The 21,483-nt window shown below is 48.7% G+C and overlaps 1 protein-coding gene across 8 annotated transcripts in view; it reads right to left on the bottom strand.

The window, feature by feature from the left end:
- Positions 1-21,483, bottom strand: part of ADAT2 (adenosine deaminase tRNA specific 2) — a 49,922-nt gene that overhangs the window by 13,407 nt on the left and 15,032 nt on the right. For 4 of the 8 annotated variants that reach the window (XM_085881752.1, XM_085881749.1, XM_085881751.1 and 1 more), the window contains exons 4-5: positions 9,191-9,340; positions 5,810-5,917 (exon numbers count right to left, since the gene is read on the bottom strand). In XM_085881752.1, the coding sequence (XP_085737878.1) occupies positions 5,810-5,917; positions 9,191-9,340 (258 nt within the window). Of the gene's footprint in view, positions 1-5,809; positions 5,918-8,954; positions 9,003-9,190; positions 9,341-21,483 lie in introns of all 8 variants that reach the window. The other 4 variants (XM_085881753.1, XM_085881754.1, XM_085881755.1 and 1 more) reach the window with 2 other exon arrangements.

Genomic DNA, 21,483 nt, shown 5'->3' with positions numbered 1-21,483 from the left:
ACCATAGGTGTGACTGATGTGGAATGTTTTAATCACAATTATGACACAATAGGTCACATGCTGTGGCAGCCATGTTGTAAAAACGGAAAAACTTTGGACGTCTATCTTTGAAACCTCATCAATGAAAAAATTGAAACTTTGCACATAGCAAGTACTCCTCATGTGGAATAGGTGTGATGTTTTGATGACATCATAGGTGGCTTCGTTATGACATCATAATTGCATATGTAGAAAGCTACATCTGATCGGTTTGAAAAATTTTGAGGGTGGTCTCGGGATAAAATGGTCCACAGAAAAAAAAAAAATGACGATGTCATTCACATTGTTTAAAAAAAAATTAAAACATAAAAAATAAAAATATTAAAAAACCTTCAAAAAGTTTCCTCTCTGAAGTGGCTGAACAGATCGAGACTAAACTTTACATGTATGACCACCTATCCATGAAGAACAAAAGGTTCACATATATGATGTCAAAGGTCACATGGTTTGGCAGCCATATTGGACTTACCCTAAAACCTATAAAAATCTTCACCAGAATGGCTGGACAAATAGAGGGAAAACTTCACACAATTGTTCCCCAAGCCATGGGTCTATTACTCAAGGAATAATTGATAGGTCACATGGTTTGGCAGCCATATTGGATAGAAGAAAAATATAAAATAATGTTTTCTTTGGAACCGCTTAAATCAATCGACGTGAAACTTCACATTTATGATCAAGTAGTGATGGAGAATAAATGTTTTAAATTTCAACTTCATCGGATATTTTTCATGGCCTGGCAGCCAGAATTATTTAATTTTTTGATATGGGATTTTTTTTTGGAATAAGGCTCACTTGGCTGTGCCTGGATGGGTTTGAAGGTCGAGAAGCTGCAGCTGAAATGCGAGTCCTATCCAGGTTCCTCCTGATGACTTCATCTGCTTTTTACTTGTTTGGGTTCCTTCTGATTACTCCAATGCAGGACTGTACGTACCTATTTTGTCTTCCATTTGATTCTAATTGAATTCATTTTAATCCTATTATAAATTAAATTGAATAATGTATGAAGTGGCAGTTCTAATAATGTCTCATTAATTATGGAACACACCAGTACATAAACACCACACAAAAGAATTCCTGATTAATTTTGCAAACTCTGATTGCTCTTTTTCTTGTTTGTTTGTCCACACAGAACTTTCGTGTTTTTCACTGCAACTACTCGTCGGATTGAGACAAATTTTTCACCATTGGTGCGACGACTCATTTAGAATGTTTTAATGATAATTATGATGTCATAGGTTACGTGGTGTGGCAGTCATGTTGGAAAAAAGGGGAAAAAACTTTGGGCCTCTGTATGTCTGAAACCGCTTCAAGGAAAAAATTGAAACTTGGCACATAGCAAGTACTTCTCATGGGAAACGAGTGCTATTTCTTATGACACCATAGGTGCCTTCATTATGTCATAATTGCATATGAACAACACTATATTCGATCAGTACGAAAAATTTTGAGCTGCTTGGGATAAAATGGTCCAGAATTATTTTTTTTGATGATGACTTTAGTCACGTGATTCGTCAGCCATATTGTTAAAAAAAATTCTCTAAAATGGTTGAACAGATTGAGGCGAAACTTTACACATATGACCACCGATCCATGATGAACAAAAGGTTCACACATATGATGTCATAGGTCACATGATTTGGCAGCAATATTTGGATTTACCCTAAAACATATAGAACACTTCTCCAGAACAGCTGGACAGATGGAGGGGAAACTTCACATTAATGTTCCCCAAGTCATGCGTGTACAGGGTTGTTAAGGAATAATTGATGTCACATAGTTTGGCAGCCATATTGAATAAAAGAAAAACATGAAATAATGTTTTCTCTGGAATCGCAAAGTCAGGTCAGGTCAGGTGAGGTCAGGTATGGGAGCATGCGCCAGAGCAGCGCGTCGCAGCGTCCACATTCCGCTGGTACTCCAGGGGCCCCCTCTGGCCATCCCGCAGGCAGATACCTGGCCCATCCCATCTCCTTGAGATGCTGATCAACCTGCTGCAACCATGAGGAACGTGGTCGGCCCATTGGCCTCCTCCACTCATGAGGCTCTCTCGCTGAGAGAATCTGGAGAGCAGGATCAGCACCAGGAAGACGAGCCACATGTCCATACAGCCACAGCTGAGGCTCACGGACAATGCAGGTAACAAATCTCATTTGAGTCTCTCTCAGCAACTGCTCATAGGACATAAAGTCCGACCAGCGATAGCCAAAGATTCTCCGAAGAGACCTGATACCAAAGGAATTAAGACTCCATCTCAGATCCCTGGTCAGAGTTCAAGTCTCACATCCGGAGAACAAGAGAGACCGAGGACCTGAAGACTCGGACTTTCCTCGTCCCGCACAGGTACCGACAATGCCACACTCCATGATCCAGTGAATCCATGACTCCCCAGGCCCGACCCAGACGTCTGTTGACCTCTAGCTCATAGCCAGCAAAGACATGAATATCACTGGCAAGGTAAGTGAATCTCTCCCTGACCTCAACATACTCCCTACAAACTGGTATAGACAAGATAGCAGCATCCAAGATGTCATTGAAAGCCTGGATCTTAGTTTTAACCCAGGAAACCCATAATCTCAGCAGCTCCGATTCCTCAATCAGCACCTCGAGGACCCCCAAAAGGATATCCATAATCTCCGCAAAGATGACTGCACCATCTGCAAAGTCAAGGTCCGAGATCTTAACATTCCCAAACGATGCACCGCAGCTAGATTTCTCCAACATCCTTCCCAGAATCCAGTCCATACAAGCGCTGAAAAGTGTGGACGCCAGTGCACACACCTGATGAACTCCAGTAATAACTGGAGATAAGTCGGAGATGGGACCACCACATCTCACAACACTCTCAGGACCAGAGTAGAGTTCAGACATCAGATTGATCAGTTTTGGTGGCACCCCATGAAAACCAAGAATCCTCCAGAGGACATCCCAATTTGCTGAATCAAACACTTTGTAGAGATCAACATAGGCTGCAAGCAGCCCCTGCCGAAACTCTCATCTGCATTCGGTGAGGATGCGAATGGCAAGGATATGGTCAATCGTTGACCACTTTGGTGTAAAGCATGACTGCTCTGGTGCTGGTGGTCAAGCAGATGGTGGAGAACCTCATCAAGAATTATCCGAGGAAAGACCTTGCCTGGCACTGAGAGCAACGTCACCCGTCGGGAGTCGTTGCAGTCCTGGCGATCACCCTTCCCTTTCCAGAGAGGGACAACAAGGCCCCTCTTCCAGCCAGTTGGGATGATGCCTGTGCTCCAAACAGAGCACAGAACAGCATGCAATGACACTAGTACAGCATTTCCACTAGCGTTGAGAAGTTCAGCATGGATGCCACAGATCCTAGGAACTGCCCCTTTCAACTGGTTCACCGCAGCCTGTTTCCACAAACAAAGGCGGTTCACAGTTGATTGGATGGTCAGTAATAGCGATAGTCACACCCCTGACATCCAACTCAACAGCTCATGGGTCAGCCTGGACCTTTACTTGAGACTCCTCGGTGAAGAGCTCACCACCCTCCGCTCTAACTGCAGGACACCGAGGAACAGGCTTTGAGGATGCAATGCACAAATTCCTCTGTAAGCAGGACGAGAATCACCTCACCAAAGGTGATGCTATACCCCTTCAGATTCCTCGCACATAGGCCTTGCCCACCTTCAGTGAATGTGCAGTTTTATGCCTCAACTCTCTGAACAGCTCAGCTCTGCCATCAAGTCTGGCTCTGCGACTCTGGTCAATGGCACACAATGTCCCTTGGGTCACAAAGTTATTCACCTGGTGGTGGGTTCCAAGATATCCAGCGGCAACATCAAGAATGATAGTCTTGAAGGCACTCCACAACTCAGGTTTCGCTGAAATACCCAGACCCCCCCCTGCCCCCCAATTCCCCACTCAGCCTGTTCGCAAACTCCTCAGCTACCCTGTCATCCTTGAGCATGCCAACATTCAGCCTCGGCTGGGATGGAACCATTCTCCTGGATTTGAGTGGCAACTTAAGAGTTGCTCCAACAAGCCTGTGGTTGGTGTTGAGGGAATGAGCACTTTGGTAGACCCTGCAGCTCTGCAGCATCCTCCAGCGTCCATCAATGAGCACATGGTCAATCTCGTTTGCTACACCACAATCGTTGGAATTCAAAGTCCAGCGATGAGGCTGTTGACACTGAAACCATGAACCAGCCACCTTAAGTCCATGATTTATTGTGAAGTCAAGGAACTTAGTGCTGTTCTGGTTCACAGTTCTAGTCCTAATGGGGACCAACACACATCCCATAACCATCCCTGTCAGTGCCAGTCGATGCATTAAAATCCCCCAAGACTAAAAGAGCATCTCACCAGGGGTGCTGATCAACCACAGACTCGAGCATGGCATAGAATCCTTCCTTCACAATGAAATCACTCACCTCAGTTGGAATATGTACAGAATTCAAGGATATGACACCCAAGGAGTGACAAATTCTCAGTCTCATAATACGCTCGTTGACTGGTGTTACCTCCAGTATCATGGGAGTCAGCTTATTGGACACAGTTACAGCAAAATTTTGGGCATGGTAACCATCAAAGCGATCAGACCAGTGGTAGGCATAACCACACGCCATGATCTCACCATTTTCTACCCTCCGAACCTCAGAGAATGCTACAATACTGGTGTTCATACGCTGGAGCTCAGATGATAGCAGAGACAGGTGATCATCCTCCCTTAGAGTGAGGACATTCCAGGCACCCACCCGAAGGGACCACCTCTGGTTAACCAGAAGACACCACTGTCTGGTGGATGCCACCAAAGCACCACCCTGACACACACCAGCACAAGCTGATACAGTAAGGTTATCCCATGCTTTTCCTATCATCAAAGACTGGGGGTCCCGAAGGCTTTGCCCCAATCCTGTCAATTGGTGAGCTGCCCTGTGAAGGGCAGCTGTACACTGTACAGGAGGTACTCCCACGGAGTAGGTTTTTATTTATATTTGCGTTTCTTGTGTGTTTTGCAGAGTGACGTGTTTTACGGTGGCAAGAGTGAAAATCCTGCCACACTCCTGGAGAAGGCAACCCGTCTGCAGGAGGATGTCCACAGACACAGTTGGGCACCAGATATGGATGGTCATTGACTCACAAGGAGCTCCTCCGCCCTTTGACCGATGACTTAACTCGAACGGTAAAGCGCATTCTTCTGCCAGATAGGTGGAGGAGCTCCTTGTAAATAGGCCAGATCTGGATACGGACCTGAATCTAAATCAATTTGGCTTGTTATTGTCACCTAACCAACTCATCCACCGAGTTTTGTCACAACTCATCCACAACCTTTTGGAATATCATGCTATATATCGTTTTTGGTTCCATCTCTCAATGGTGAAGAATCACTTCAAAGTTAAAAAAATTCTCATATGTGGATTCGGATCTTCATCAAAATCTAATTGATTCGTCCTTGTCATCCATCCAACCTGTCCACCAAGTTTCATCCAAATCCGTCCATAACTTTTAGAGATATCGTGCTATTTATCCTTTTTGCCCCGTCACTCAATGGTGAAGAATCAGTTTAAAAATTTGAGTTTCCGGATCCGGATCTTCACCAAAATCTAATCATTTCGTCCTTGTCACACACCCAAAGTCTCCACAAAAGTTTGTCAGAATCAGTTTTGAAATATCCTGTTCACAGACAAAGACAGACAGACATGGGTGAAAACATAACCTCCATCCACCTTCTGTGACGGAGGTAATCACGAGCAATATACCTTTTGCTGATGTTTCAAAGAATAAAAAAGTGAAATCTGCTCACCTGATATGACTTGCCAGTGTTGGGCAGGTTATCCGAGTGCACACTCAGCACTGAGCCACAACCACCAAATCGCTCATTGCGACAGCCATACACCACGGCCTTGATGCGTGCAAAAGTCAAGGTCCAACTGGTGAGGTCAATCCTACATCCTATACAAGATTAAATATATATATGGAAAAGAGTATATCTCCAGACATGACAGAAGGAAATAGACACCATGATTTTTGAAGAATTTATTTATTTAACATTTGAAGAACAGTTGATCCATTTTAATACACACACTAGTTATTTGGGAGACTTTCCATTTGAAGATTTCAATGGTTTTACGCTTTCAGGTATAGAACTAACGAGTTCTGAAATTTTCTCTTGTGAGATTTCTGCCCAGGTTTCCCGCAAAAGATTTCGCAATTCTGCCCGTGATGTTGGTTTCCTGGACTTTTTCCACACAACTCAATCCAATATGGCCCAGAGATGTTCAATGATATTCAATATTCATGTCAGGAAACTGACTTGGCCTTGGAAGTCGCTTGATCCCATTTCTGCCCCGCCATTCTTTGGTCTTTTTTTTGCAGTGTGGCATCGAGCTCCAGTGGTCAGATTGATCATCTGACCAGTGGAGAGATGGGGAGAAGTCCATCCTCAAGGATAGAAAAGTATAGCGTAGAGTTGATGTTGCCAACACACTCCCCAAGTTCTGACCGACCAGTGCTCCAGATTGCTCCCCACACCATCACTGAAAAACCACCGTGTTTGACAGTTGGCTGCAAACAGTTCAAACAGAACTCGTTCGTGACTGGGAAGTCTCCAGACCCATATACGTCCACGGTCAGAAAATTGAGCAAGTTGGGAGTCATCTGAAAAAAAATGACAGTTTGTCAAAACTCCAAGGGTCTGTTGGCCATCTTGTCAGCCCACTTGTTTCTCCTCTGAATGCTGGCTGATCGAAGAAGAGGTTTTCTCTGAGCTGATCTCCCATAGTAGCTCAGTTGATGAAGGTACTGCACGGCAGTACTTGAGCTAACCTGGGCCTCCTCTGCAACATCTGCTGCCTTGCAACGGGGAGTTTTCTCAATGGACCGCTTGACAGCTCAAAGACATCTCTCTGAGGGCCCAGGCCGACCAGAACCGGAAGCTGTGGAGTCCTTGCCTTCACTGCTGAATTGCACAATCACCTGATTGACCACAGAAAGCAGAATGCCAAGGTTCTGAGCTATCTGACGCTGGCTGACTCCACCTTCCAAATGGCCAACAATTCTTCCTCCTTGAAAATAGGAAAGGTCATGTGATCCCTTGGGTTCGGGGCATTGTTAATTGTCATACACGACACAGGAACTCGTTTCTGCAAAGAAATAGTTGAATATTCCTACAAATCACCGAGTAAAACTTGTTTTACACAGATGAAATGAATAAATCTTATGTGTCTATTTACTTCTGTCATGTCTCTCTATTGCATCGAGGCTATATCACAATCCACAGAACACTTTCTTTGTCGCTTATTGGCAAGGTCTATATGGTAACCATGCAGAGGCCTATTTTGTATTTCAAGTACAACAATAACAAGATATAAAAAGGTAACCAAGTCCATTTGCACATCTTGAATTACAAAGCCAATTTGGCACTGTCACACAATGCCCTATTATTGAAATAATTAAGAAATCTTAATTTTTAAAATGCAGTTAATGAAATATATATATTTGTTAATCCCAGGTTCTAATCCACATAAACAAAATGCAGTTAAGATGACCGGCTTTATGTACTCTCTGAAATACTGTGTTCCAAGATGCAGGGAAGCCTGCCAGAACTGCACCAGAAAAGCAATATTTTTGTTTGTGTGACATTATCAGGGATCGAGTCCAGGATACAAGGCTCGAGAGAACTCCATAAACAGTACAAAATAAAAGTGTACTACATTTGCTCCTGTGCATTTATTTGGAATAAATTAAGGATACAGCAATTCTGGATTGTTGAAACTGCTGGTAAACATAGTGTGCAAAGTATGAAAAACTCTGGTCTTGACTAGAATTAAGACTCAAATTTTGAAATCAAGAGCATTGTAACAATCACATAGGTTTGGTTTCACTATTCCGTGCATTTTTCTGTCTGCTCTTCCAAGTTCAAAACAATTTTTTGCGACTCACTCCTTGCTTGATCATGGAGATCATGATGAAACCTGTCACTTGATCTACATTAGTCAAGTAAGTTTGCAGGTAGACATCACTTATTAAAGGATGATGTAATACTATGCATAGATTGCATCAAATATCGTGAATGTTTAGGTCAGACACCTCCGTCTCGCACACGATCATTGGTTCATAACTTGTTCTACCCCCTCAACTGCAGTCCTGCATTTTATTGTCCTTTGGATTCTTCGTCCCTCCAAGTGCCTAAAAAATTAAACCAAATCAGGAACAGTTTGATGGAACCTTGTAACCACAAAGCACAATTCCAAATAATTAGCTATAAGTGTTGAACTTAGGGAGATGACATATCCTCTCCACCCCAACACCTACCCCCCTAAAAAAACAAAACTTGAAAATACAATTTGATGCAGAGGAGTTGATGGATTGGCCTCCACCCACATTCAATGTCTCCCCTCTGTTACATTTGATCTCAATTAAAGGTCAAGAGAGAGAGAGAGAGAGAGAGAAAGGAAGCCCATCAGATGCTTCTAACTCGTGTTATTATCCGCAAAATGATTTCCAATATATGCACCATAATGCATTACATACTGGTACTCAGCTTGGTCAATATTATTTCAGTGGTTCACAAGTTATGGCGGTAATGAAAATCTTCTACGCACGCATGCACAACAGGATGGACAACCCAAAAATATAACACCTCCAGCACTTTTCCCTGCGGAGGTGTAAAACAATTTTCATGTCAAAATAGGGCCAGTGTCTTTTTTTTTAGCGAATTTGACACATGGTTTGAATTAAATAACCAATATCAATTCGGAGTTCCAAAATATCACCATGAGGAATCGAAACAGAAGATTACACAATTACTCATGAACTATCAATCAAAACAAATAGTGAAATGACCTGGGTGGTGTTAACGAGAAGGATAAACAACCATCATCTCGGGAAAAATATTGAAACAACACAATGTTAAAAACAAAGCATTCTACCAAAATGCACAAACCCACATCAAAGTGCACTTTCCTGATCCTCGGAAATGAGAAAATCAGCACAATCTGCAAAAAAAAATTAAATTCCATTTATCGCATCACAGGCAAGTGCTGCGTTTTGCTTTTATCACCACTGAACACAGGTATTCCAGGTAGATCAGGTTCTGAGCACATCAGAAGCCTGCAACTCGGTGTTCCAAAGATGATGCCAAAAGGATGTATTTTTTGAAATTAACAAATAGAGAAAGGATATGCAAGAATCGCAAAGCGGCCGTGCACATAATGCAGGGTTCAACGGTGACGTAAAGGGTCGTGTGAGGAAAAACGGAATCTGGAGCAAGACTTTGCTTCTGACACCAGGATAGGACCTCGTCTGCTGCCACCAACTCAGCATGCCGCGTAGCCTGTCGTGCAATATATTGATGGAGTACGATGACAGGTGCACAAAAGAATGAGAAATAAAGAAAGTTACAAAGCCCTACACCTTGTAAACTTTAAACACTCTCCATTCAAAATTGATTTAGTCTTCAAGAGCAACTCATTGGAGCATGCACATTCAAATGCTGGCTGAAAGGACAGCATACAGGTGTGCACATTCGTTCTTGAGACATCGAGCTTGGGTTTGAATCTCCACCCAGCTATAAACTATTACCACGGTGTGCAGCAGGTGTGGTGTGAATATGTGCATCATCCCTCGGATGGACATTAAGCCGGACGATCTGTTTGTTTATTATATTGTTGTGGTTACCAGATTCGCAAACCACCATTCAGGTCCCTTAGGTGAGATATCTCGGTAAGTATATAGTGTAGTTAGGCCCAAACCCGTTGTCTAGTGGGAATACATGTCATTTATGCGTGCTGCGACTCTTCAGGATAGCCGTTTTTCTTTTACTATCTTTATTTTGGACCAACCGCCATGATTACCACCACCAACCACAACATCAACCACCCACCGCGGAGCCACCTCACGTCACACCTCGCAACCGTCGCATCGCCACCGTTCTTGCGCCGCTTGTGGGTACCGGTGTTGGACTCGTGCAGGGCGCGCGCCGAACAGCGTGTACAAAACCACGGATTTTCCACTTCAAAAACGGATCAAAAACGACACACGCCCACTTTTGTTCCGTCCAATCGGTGAGCGAGGGGCGATTTGGCCCCGCCCCCAGGGCGTTGGAGGGCGATCGATATATGCAAATTTATGGATCAAAATGCATTCACGCCCACTTTTTCTCGGGCCAATGGGGAGCGAGGTGAAAGGTCGAAGGCAGGGGGTCAAAGATGAGAGAGCGAAGCCACGGGGCTTATATAAGCGACCGTGTTCGTCAGTCAAGTGGAGAGAGAGTTAAGACTTCGCAGTCGGTGGAGTTGGGAAGAAGAAGCAAGAAGGAGTTGGTCGTCGTCGTGTGCGTTGGAGTCGGAGCGCAGGGGACGGAGCTGTGGAGAGGCGGCGAGGGCAGACGAGGGGGTGCTCGCGTCGTGCAGGGAGCTGCACACCAGGGAGGCCGACGGCGCGACCTGGCCGAGGTGGAGACGCTCGTCGCGGGACTCGAGGCAGAGTGGAAATCCTCTATACCCCGAGCATCAGCAACCCCCTCCTGTTTCCCCCCGCGCTGAGATAGTGCGACCAAGGGGGCCCCTTTCCCACCCCCTACCAGACACTGCCCGCGAGGCCCGCGGAGTTGAGGCACCATCGCCACTCCGCGTCTCATCACCAGACGGGTAGGCCCGACCCGGTCTCGGCCTCAGGCCCGCCTCATCCTTGAGGGTATTCTTTGTCTTGGTTTTGGATATGTGTTGTCGGCGCCGTCTGTGAAGTAAAATTGTATAAGTGTTGCCGTGTGCTCGCGTAATCGGTATTAGATCTGCATTGTCGCATTTGCTTTTTGTGTAAAATTGCATTGTGTTTCTTTTTCTTTTCTATGTGCTTTTGGTGGAATTGAATATGTGTGCTTTCCGTTCATCGCGAATAAATGTGCTTTGTGTTGAACTGTTTCCCGCTTCGCTTCGTCATTTCTTTCATTGAATCCTCATCTTGCTTCACGTAAAGGGTTGGCAGTGGGCTTAATACGCCCGATAATTAATCGAACCGTCGAGGTCGACGAATAACACCGCTCGGTTATCCCGATAGTACGGAACGGGTCGCTTAAGTGGCCCGTGTCCGAAGTCGACCTGCGGCGAGGTGCGATCGCCCGGTCTACCCTCCGTGTGGGTACTTAGGTAGGTCGAATTTGGCGAGCAACCCTATCCCACGCGGGGGCTGATTGGCTCGATCGCGGTGAGACCGAAAGGTCCACCTGTGACTGGTTCCCGGCGTTAGTCCGAGAGGGTCACGACTGGATTGTCCGTCCGGTGGGCGACGTGCCGCGATTCGAGTTACGTGGCCGTCAGCACGCCGGCGGGCGCGAATCCGCAACACTGGTGTCAGGTCGTGCGATACAAATCCATCGCCCTCCTCGCGGCACTGGTATCGGAGAACAGGAAAACGGGCTCTCCTGTCTCCAATTAAATTCACGGGAATCGGTCCAGGGGTGAGAGAAGCGACCCCCGATTCCCTCCAAATTACGAGCGATTCAAATTAACCCTTCACGAGAAGCAAGATGGCGTCTCAAGGCGAGCGGGAGCCGGGGTATTAGAAATGGATGTAGAATGTGTAGAATCCATGGTCCAGGATGGAATCCCCGAGCAGGAAATGTTGATTGTGCAGGAACACGGACTCGCCCAACTGAACCCAGAGCCAGAAATAGGTGCGGCAGCGGCCGCGGTGTATGACACCTCCCCTTCCCCCCTCCACCAAAACCCCCCGACCCTTGCCGAAACGGCTCACCCAAGCGCACCCGACATGGCCCAGCTATGCGCCATGCTGGCGGCAATGACAGCAAGGATGGATGCAAATACAAATGAAATGAAAAACGAAATGAAAGGCATGAACGAAAAGATGGATGCGAATACACAAAAGATGGATGCGAATACACAACAAATGAACAAAAAGATGGATACAAATACAAATGAAGTAAAAACGAGGATGGATGCGAATACACAGCAAATAAACGGAATGGAAGCAAACATGAAGGAAGAAATGAAAGAGCTCCGGGGTGAGACGCAGAACATGGGCCGATGCCTGCAGGCGGGCATGAAGGCCGTGACCAGGGAGCTGGGAATGGCGACTCCACGTGTGGAAGCAAACGAGCTGGAAGGGGGTGCAACGGCTAACAGGCCCGCGGTGGAGGCGGGTAAAAAAATAATTCGGGGGGCGTGTTGGGCGAGGGTCGTGACAGAGGAATCGATGGTGACCAAAAGGGAAAAATTAAATGGGGAGACCAAAACGTGTGAGACGAGACACGAGGTGACGACGACAGAAACTTATAAATGTATAGAGACACGGGAGACAGAAAAAATAGAGGAGAGACTACACGATGAAGACGGGGTGAGTGACGCACACACACACACGGAGGTAGTGGAGGACAGTGAGGTTGAGCTCGCGGAGCGTGTAGGGACCCAGTGCGAGCAGCTGGTTGGCCTCCTCCAGGAACGAGGGGAGGGAGTATGCCCCCTTGAGGCGAGTCACGACCAGGTGAGTTCGGTCGTGCTTTGCGAGGTTGAGGGGACGAGTGCTGTGGACAGGTGCACGGAGAGCTTGGGGGGTATAGAGGCCCCGGAGACCCTTGTGGGGACACGAATCCCCAGTGTGGTTGTCCCTGTGTGTGGTGCAAGGTGTGAGTGCGTCCCCGTGTGTGGAAGCGACCCCGTGTGTGAGTGGTGAGGTGGCGATTGTGCCAGAGTACGTGCTTCCCAGCACGCCATGTGTGGATGAGGCACCGTGTGTGGAAGAGGCCGTCTGTGTGGATGAAACGGCCAGTGTGGATGAGGCACCGCGGTTGAGTGCCCCCGCGTGTATGAGTGAGGCACGGTGTGTGGATGAGGCACCGTGTGTGGAAGAGGCCGTCTGTGTGGATGAAACGGCCAGTGTGGATGAGGCACCGCGGTTGAGTGCCCCCGCGTGTATGAGTGAGGAACGGTGTGTGGATGAGGAACCGTGTGTGGAAGAGGCCGTGTGTGTGAGTGAAACGGCCAGTGTGGATGAGGAACCGCGGTTGAGTTCCCCCGCGTGTGTGAGTGAGGCACCGTGTGTGAGTGCCCCCGCGTGTGTGGGTGAGGCACCGTGTGCGAGGGAGGTAGCATGCGTGAGTGAACGGCCGAGTGCAAGGGAGACCGTGTGTGTGAGAGAGCGGTATGTGAGGGAGATGTCGGTTGGCATGCGGGAGCACGCAGCCGCGTCTCCCGGTGTGAATGTGATGGAGTGGAGTGTGAGCGTGGTAACACGCAGGTGTGCGTGGGTCGAATGGCGACGACGGCGACATGGGAGAAAAGAAAGCCGAGTAGCGGCTGTAGTTGTTTCGGGGACCGTGCCGGGTTCACCCAGCAGTGAGCACGAGGTCCGTGCTGTGCAACGCACGAGACCGCCACGTGCTCGCTTGCGGGAATGAAGTCCCGGTCCGGAAACGCACGCGGTGGATTTGCCGATCCCGCGGACGGACAAAGTTTAGGCAGGTAAATGGATTTGGACCGGACGGGTTCTCCACGCGATCGTGTGTGTTAAGCTCCAACGGGCAAAGCACATGTGTTCGCGTGGGGAACCCCTCGAGACGTGGGGCTTGTGTTTTTTTTTATGCGCACGGTGACGCCATGGCTGCACGTGGGGTTGGAATCCGGCAGGAGGGGTATCTCTGCCGGATGGTACCGTCCAAGGAGGGACGAGGAACACGTGCAGCTGCATGACGTCACGGGCAGGTGCAAAGTGCGCGAGTTGCCGCGCTGGTGATGCGCATGGAAAAAAAAAATAGCAGCAAGCCTCACTTTCGGGTGCACAGGATTCCTGGGCAAGGGGTGGAAGACCCCCTTGACCTGGGCACAGGATGGAAACTAGTTAGGGGGAAGGGTTAGCTTAGCTAGACCGACTTCATGGGGCAGGGGTAAGTCCTCATGGAGTCCGTGGAATGGATAAGGTAGAGGGATTTAGTGAGCTTTAGGTTGGGAAATAAATGATTTATTTGGAGACAGTGACAGACTTGTGAATGTGTAGAGGGGACGTAGTTTAGCTACGTAGGTTAAAAGGAACGTGCTACTAGTTTAAGGGACGACGTGGGAGCACGAGTTAGTTAGGGGAGGTAGTTAGAAGGATGGCAGAGTTCAGTGGTGAGTGTGTTGAAGAGTTGGTGAATTGTGAGGCATGTGCTTGGTGAGTGAGTGAGGCCAGCGGGTCTGTGTGTGTGGAGTGAATGGGGAATGCATGGTGCGATGAGTGATTGGGGGGAGGAGTGACTCCCACCCAAGGGACCCCGGGGTCAGTATAAAGTGAGTTAGGGGGTTAGTCAAATTGAAAAATGGAGGTCGTTTTGTTGTTGGTGGGAAAGTAGGCTCGAGACCCATTTGGAGGGGTGCAGGAGCCCTGTTGACGGGCTTGGGAGCGTGGCTGCGAAAGGTGAGTATCGCTGAGTGGGTACCCCGGGCACCAGGCTAGTCGGCCGCGGTAGGCCATGGGCCCATGGGGGGCCGGGATAGAGTAGTGGGCACGGGTGCGCCTGCTTGGTGCGGGGGCCCGGGGCGCCATTAGCCGCGTGGGCAGTGTTGTGGGCACGGGTGACCCTCGGAAAGGGGCCCGGGAGGCCGGCCTGCCACGTGTGCGTTTCAGGGGAGGTGCCATGGGGGGAACTCCCCGGTGTTAGGGAGCTGGTAGGCTCAGAGGCAGTGTAGTGCCCGGGGGTGCCATAGCGGGAGATTCGGCAGAGGGTCGTGCCTGCCAAAGGGAGCCACGTGTCCCAGCCAGGAGACCGTGTGAGGGCACGGAGAGAAAATTGGGGGGCGAGGCCCGAAATTGTGAGGACACCAACACAGGCGACGGGAATCTGGGTTGTTAGAACCAATAGTTTAAGCGAGAGGCGCTTGTTGAAAGCCCCGGGGTAGTTTAACAGGTTAAATGGATAGGGTACATTAGGAGATGTACCCCTCCGCACCATCCATCCCCTCGCTGTCGTTGTGGGCCGCTGGACCCACTTTGGTTATAAATCGCTGAACTCTGGGGAGGCCATTCTGAGGCTTCGTTGGGCCTCAGCACAGGACGTTAGCTCTCCCTTATTCCCCTCCGGGAAGGGAACGTAGGGGTTGGGAGTAGGCTAGGTGACAGGATAGGTTAGCCGAACAAAGACGATAAAGGGGGTTAGGGGACGATTTATAGTGGGGAAGTAAAAATAAAAACAACAAAAAAATAAGTTGGGGCTAAATTGGGGTTTGACAAATTAAGGGAGTGGGTATGTACAGTGACAGGCAAAGGCGATAGGTTGGGAGGGAGACAGGTAGGTAGGTCCGAGCCCGCCTTCCGAAAGGCCAGCACCACCGCACTCCCTCCACCAACCTCCACGGAACGGCAAAGGCTGGCCACTTCATCGGCTGGCCGTGTTTTGCTTCAAGGCCTGTGCTGGCCACTTCAGCCGGCTGGCTGTTTTTCTTCAAGGCCTGTGCCGGCCAACTTCATCGGCAGCTGTTGTTTTGCTGCAAGGTCTGTGCCGGCTGGATCGTCTGCAGCTGCTGTGCTGCAAGGCCTGTGCCACCAGCTGGCCGTGTTTTGCTTCAAGGCCTGTGCCGGCCACTTCATCTGCTGTGCTGCAAGGCCTGTGCCGGCTGGATCGTCTGCAGCTGCTGTGCTGCAAGGCCTGTGCCGGCCCACTTCATCTGCCGGCTGGCTGTTTTTCTTCAAGGCCTGTGCCGGCCAGTTCATCTGCCGGCTGTGTTTGCCTGCAGCGGCCTTCTTCTGCGGGCTGTGTTTGCCTGCTGCCTTTGCCATGCCATGCCCACTGCCCACGTTCACCAGCCCCGTTCAATATTGCTTTGCCCCCCCCTGTTCATTTCCATGTGCGCCAGGATCCGCAAGGCAACAGTTTGCAAGCTGCGAGAACTGCCCCGTTGGCAGCTACAACACGGGCCTGCAGTGGCGGCCCGTGCACCGTGTTTGTGTTCATCCATCCATTCGTTGTGCTCATTGCGTGTGCCACTTGAGCTGGCACGGAGACTGCGTTTGTGCAGCCCATGCACCGTTGTGGTTCACTGCATTCGGTCCATCCATTCATCCATCCATTCGTTGTGTTCATTGCGTGTGCCACTTGAGCTGGCACGGAGACTGCGTTTGTGCAGCCCATGCACCGTTGTGGTTCACTGCGTTCAGTTCAAAAGGGAAGGCCTTGGACTGCGTGTGAGCAGCCAGCCACGTTCCCTGTCACCTGCATTGTTTTGAGCCAGAGATTGCATGCGAGCAGCCTGGCTCCCTGCTAACTGCTTTCTTTTTGCAGAGTTCAGTGATCCTGGGCCATGGTTTAGTGTAAAATTTGTAAGTTAAGGTTAAGATGTACTGTAAATATGAGTGCGCCCCCGGCATGTCTGTCTTAGCGCCGGCAATTTTATTTAAGTCGTCCGTGTGAGTGAGTTTGTTTAGGTAGTTACGCAGCCCTCAGGTTATTTATTTTGGGGACACGAATAGCATGAATGTCGCACTCAGGGATCCGTAGGTAAAATGTACTAGGGGAAAACTACACATGATGGCACACGAAAATTTGACGACTCGGGACGAGTCTGTAAAAAGGGGAGGGGGTAGTGTTGTGGTTACCAGATTCGCAAACCACCATTCAGGTCCCTTAGGTGAGATATCTCGGTAAGTATATGTGTAGTTAGGCCCAAACCCGTTGTCTAGTGGGAATACATGTCATTTATGCGTGCTGCGACTCTTCAGGATAGCCGTTTTTCTTTTACTATCTTTATTTTGGACCAACCGCCATGATTACCACCACCAACCACAACATCAACCACCCACCGCGGCGCTGCCTCACGCCACACCTCGCAACCGTCGCATCGCCACCGTTCTTGCGCCGCTTGTGGGTACCGGTGTTGGACTCGTGCAGGGCGCGCGCCGAACAGCGTGTACAAAACCACGGATTTTCCACTTCAAAAACGGATCAAAAACGACACACGCCCACTTTTGTTCCGTCCAATCGGTGAGCGAGGGGCGATTTGGCCCCGCCCCCAGGGCGTTGGAGGGCGATCGATATATGCAAATTTATGGATCAAAATGCATTCACGCCCACTTTTTCTCGGGCCAATGGGGAGCGAGGTGAAAGGTCGAAGGCAGGGGGTCAAAGATGAGAGAGCGAAGCCACGGGGCTTATATAAGCGACCGTGTTCGTCAGTCAAGTGGAGAGAGAGTTAAGACTTCGCAGTCGGTGGAGTTGGGAAGAAGAAGCAAGAAGGAGTTGGTCGTCGTCGTGTGCGTTGGAGTCGGAGCGCAGGGGACGGAGCTGTGGAGAGGCGGCGAGGGCAGACGAGGGGGTGCTCGCGTCGTGCAGGGAGCTGCACACCAGGGAGGCCGACGGCGCGACCTGGCCGAGGTGGAGACGCTCGTCGCGGGACTCGAGGCAGAGTGGAAATCCTCTATACCCCGAGCATCAGCAACCCCCTCCTGTTTCCCCCCGCGCTGAGATAGTGCGACCAAGGGGGCCCCTTTCCCACCCCCTACCAGACACTGCCCGCGAGGCCCGCGGAGTTGAGGCACCATCGCCGCTCCGCGTCTCATCACCAGACGGGTAGGCCCGACCCGGTCTCGGCCTCAGGCCCGCCTCATCCTTGAGGGTATTCTTTTTCTTGGTTTTGGATATGTGTTGTCGGCGCCGTCTGTGAAGTAAAATTGTATAAGTGTTGCCGTGTGCTCGCGTAATCGGTATTAGATCTGCATTGTCGCATTTGCTTTTTGTGTAAAATTGCATTGTGTTTCTTTTTCTTTTCTATGTGCTTTTGGTGGAATTGAATATGTGTGCTTTCCGTTCATCGCGAATAAATGTGCTTTGTGTTGAACTGTTTCCCGCTTCGCTTCGTCATTTCTTTCATTGAATCCTCATCTTGCTTCACGTAAAGGGTTGGCAGTGGGCTGAATACGCCCGATAATTAATCGAACCGTCGAGGTCGACGAATAACACCGCTCGGTTATCCCGATAGTACGGAACGGGTCGCTTAAGTGGCCCGTGTCCGAAGTCGACCTGCGGCGAGGTGCGATCGCCCGGTCTACCCTCCGTGTGGGTACTTAGGTAGGTCGAATTTGGCGAGCAACCCTATCCCACGCGGGGGCTGATTGGCTCGATCGCGGTGAGACCGAAAGGTCCACCCGTGACTGGTTCCCGGCGTTAGTCCGAGAGGATCACGACTGGATTGTCCGTCCGGTGGGCGACGTGCCGCGATTCGAGTTACGTGGCCGTCAGCACGCCGGCGGGCGCGAATCCGCAACAATATTATCAGCACTGTTTATTGGTGGATGTCAAAGATCTCACGATGTGGTTCACCGAGTAGTAGAGTTATTTTTGAACAAATCTTTACCCAAATCACCTTCAGCCGAACGTCAGAACTGACCAGCCGGTCGGTGAAAGACTTGGACCAGCAACCTTCCCCGGCCAACGTCACATGAAGGTGAGAATAATTTGGGCAGTAGTAGTAGTAGTAGTATGGTTATTTTGTGAACAAAGTCAATGCTTGTGGAAGAGCTATAACAAAGAATGAACCAGAATATAATGAAATAATAAGAGAACATAGTGGGAGGGGGAAACTCCCCAACAGCACCAAGAGCAAGGTAGATGGACACAACAGAGTGACAGTTGGAGGAATAATGGACATGAGGAAGAGTGAGATCAAAAGGGAAAGGAAACCACAGTGGATGAACAAGCTTGACGTTTGCAATAAGAGGAAGGGTGTGGTGGGGAAATTGGCGTTGAAACAAATGCAACACACTATAATGCATTCGAGGGAGGTTCTGCTTCTCTTCGGAGAAGTCATGGTTGTTTTGTGATTTGATTTGTACTACAACAAAGGTTAAGGGATGAATATCATGGGGTGGAGTTGGGGGTGACACGTAACCATTGGTTGGGTTGGATTAGAGAACAATTGTTTCTGGAATTAAGATGCAGGAGAGCAGATCTGCAGTCTCTTGAATCGATAGGCACTGGTCATTTTCACAATCAAACAAAATGAAGCAAAACTTAAAAATGAATAAATCATGTGAAAACACACGAGTTCACTGGGGGTATGTGTGCAAGTTTGGTGGTGGCTTGTAGGATCTAAAGGTCCGGAGTTCAAGCCCCAGCTGTGCCAAAATAACACCAGGTGGGTTGATTCGGTCTGTCATTCTTCTGAGGTCGGCAAATCGAGTACCATCTTACTGGGAAAAGTGAGCCAGTCGAGTATCCTGTGTTGGAGTGGCGACCTGTCCAGGACTGTCCCCCCAACCAAAGAATCTGCCTCGGCAGCTTTCTGCACCCGATGGCACGAGGAGGATCACCTGTGCAGGTTTGTATGCATACAAGTATGAGGTGGCCTGAAAGTCACTTTACCTTCCACAGTAAAGCATTAGTTCGTAAACAGGTTAAATTTTACAGTACTGGCAAAAATTAATCAAAAGGATCAAAGCTGAGAATGAGGCCCAAAAGTTTGAGTGACTGAACTACAGTTCAAGAGGATTGTTAACCCTACGATGCAATCGCGTGAATTAAGGAAGTGGATATGGATTAAGGAATTCATGGAATCTAAAGTAGCTATATTTTGCTATCATGGGCAGGTAGGATAACTGAAGAGGAGATGGGACGAATCTGTGCATGACAGACAGCAGGTTCCTGTGGAAGAATTCCCAGACCGAGTTAACATCGGGGCAGTAAATATGGTTGACTGGTCCTGAAGGGAGATGACTGCTTGGGGTCCTTGTCAATCAGCTTGAGTGAAATACCAGACCTTTTTTTTGTTTTTTAGCAAATGCTGCACACACCCTCAGCCTCAATGGTATGCATTGCTGTCTGCGTTGTTGCTGAAGAATCGCTAATAAGCGATGAAACCGGTCCGGTCGCTGAGGGGGTGTGCAGCATTGGGATTATCATGTGTGCACTTTGTGTGAACGTCTTTATAGCTGTGGAGGATCTCTGGGAAGGGTTCGAAATAGCAAAGCGCTTACCTTCTGTCGGCCTTCTTGGGTTGCTTTCTGCAGCAGCTTCAGCTCGAGGAGTGTGGGAGAGGTCAATTGCATATATATATATATATATATATATATATATATATATATATATATATATATATATATATATATCACACATACACATATATACGCATACACGACATGACCAAAAGTATATGGACACCGCTTCTAATTGGTGGATTTGGCTATTTCAGCCACTTATTGCTGGCAGGTGTATAAAATCAAGTGCACCGCCATGCAATCTCCATAGACAAACATTGGCGGAAGAATGGGCCGTACTGAAGAGCTCAGCGACTTTCAACGTGACACCGTCATAGGATGCCACCATTCCAACAAGTCAGTTCATCAAATTTCTGTCCCGCTAGAGCTGCCTCGGTCAACTGTAAGTGTCGTTATTGTGAAGTGGAAACATCTCGGAGCAACAACAGCTTGGCTGCAAAGTGGTAGGCCACACAAGCTCACAGAACGGGACTGCCAAGTGCTGAAGCACATAGCACGGAAAAATCGTCTGTTGGTTATAACACTCACTACCGAGTTCCAAACTGCCTCTGGAAGCAACGCCAGCATAAACACTGTTCGACGAGAGCTTCATGAAATGGGTTTCCATGGCCGACCATCCGCGCAAAAGCCTAAGATCACCTTGTGCAATGCCAAGCGTCGGCTGGAGTGGTGTAAAGCTCTCCGCCATTGGACTCTGGAGCAGTGGAAACACGTTCTCCAGAGTGATGAATCACGCTTCACCATTTGGCAGTCTGCCAGATGAATCTGGGTTTGGCGAATGCCAAGAGAACACTACCTGCTCGAATGCAAAGTGCCAACTGTAAAGTTTGATGGAGGAGGAATAATGGTCTGGGGCTGTGTTTCATGTTTCGGGCTAGGCCCCTTCATTCCAGTGAAGGGAAATCATAACGCTCCAGCATACAATGACAATCTAGACGATTCTATGCTTCCAACTTTGTGGCAACAGCTTGGAGAAGGCCCTTTCCTGTTTCAGCATGACAATGCCCCCGTCCACAAAGCGAGGTCCATACAGAAATAGTTTGTCGAGATCGGTGTGGAAGAACTTGACTGGCCTGCACAGAGCCCTGACCTCAACTCCATCGAACACCTTTGGTATGAATTGGAACGCCAACTGCGAGGCAGACCTAATCACCCAACATCAGTGCCCGAACTCACTCATACTCTTGTGGCTGAATGGAAGCAAATCCTTGCAGGAATGTTCCAATATCTCATGAAAAGCCTTCCCAGAAGAGTGGAGGCTGTTATAGCAGCAAAGGGGAGACCAACTCCATATTCATGCCCATGATTTTAGAATGAGATGTTGGACGAGCAAGTGTCCACATACAAACATACACACTACATGGCCAAAAGTATGTATGTATGTATGTATGTATGTATGTATGTATGTATGTATGTATGTATGTATGTATATCAAACCATGGTGTCTCTCTCCCGTTTATGGCAGCCGCATCCCACGCTGCATTTCAAAAGTTTCTGATT

The sequence above is a fragment of the Eptatretus burgeri genome, chromosome 5, assembly GCF_056783735.1.
Source record: "Eptatretus burgeri isolate ZD-2024b chromosome 5, Ebu_testis_v1, whole genome shotgun sequence".
Taxonomy (NCBI): domain Eukaryota; kingdom Metazoa; phylum Chordata; class Myxini; order Myxiniformes; family Myxinidae; genus Eptatretus; species Eptatretus burgeri.
The sequence above is the reverse complement of the archived record's forward strand: the minus strand, read 5'-3'. Positions and strand labels throughout refer to the sequence as shown.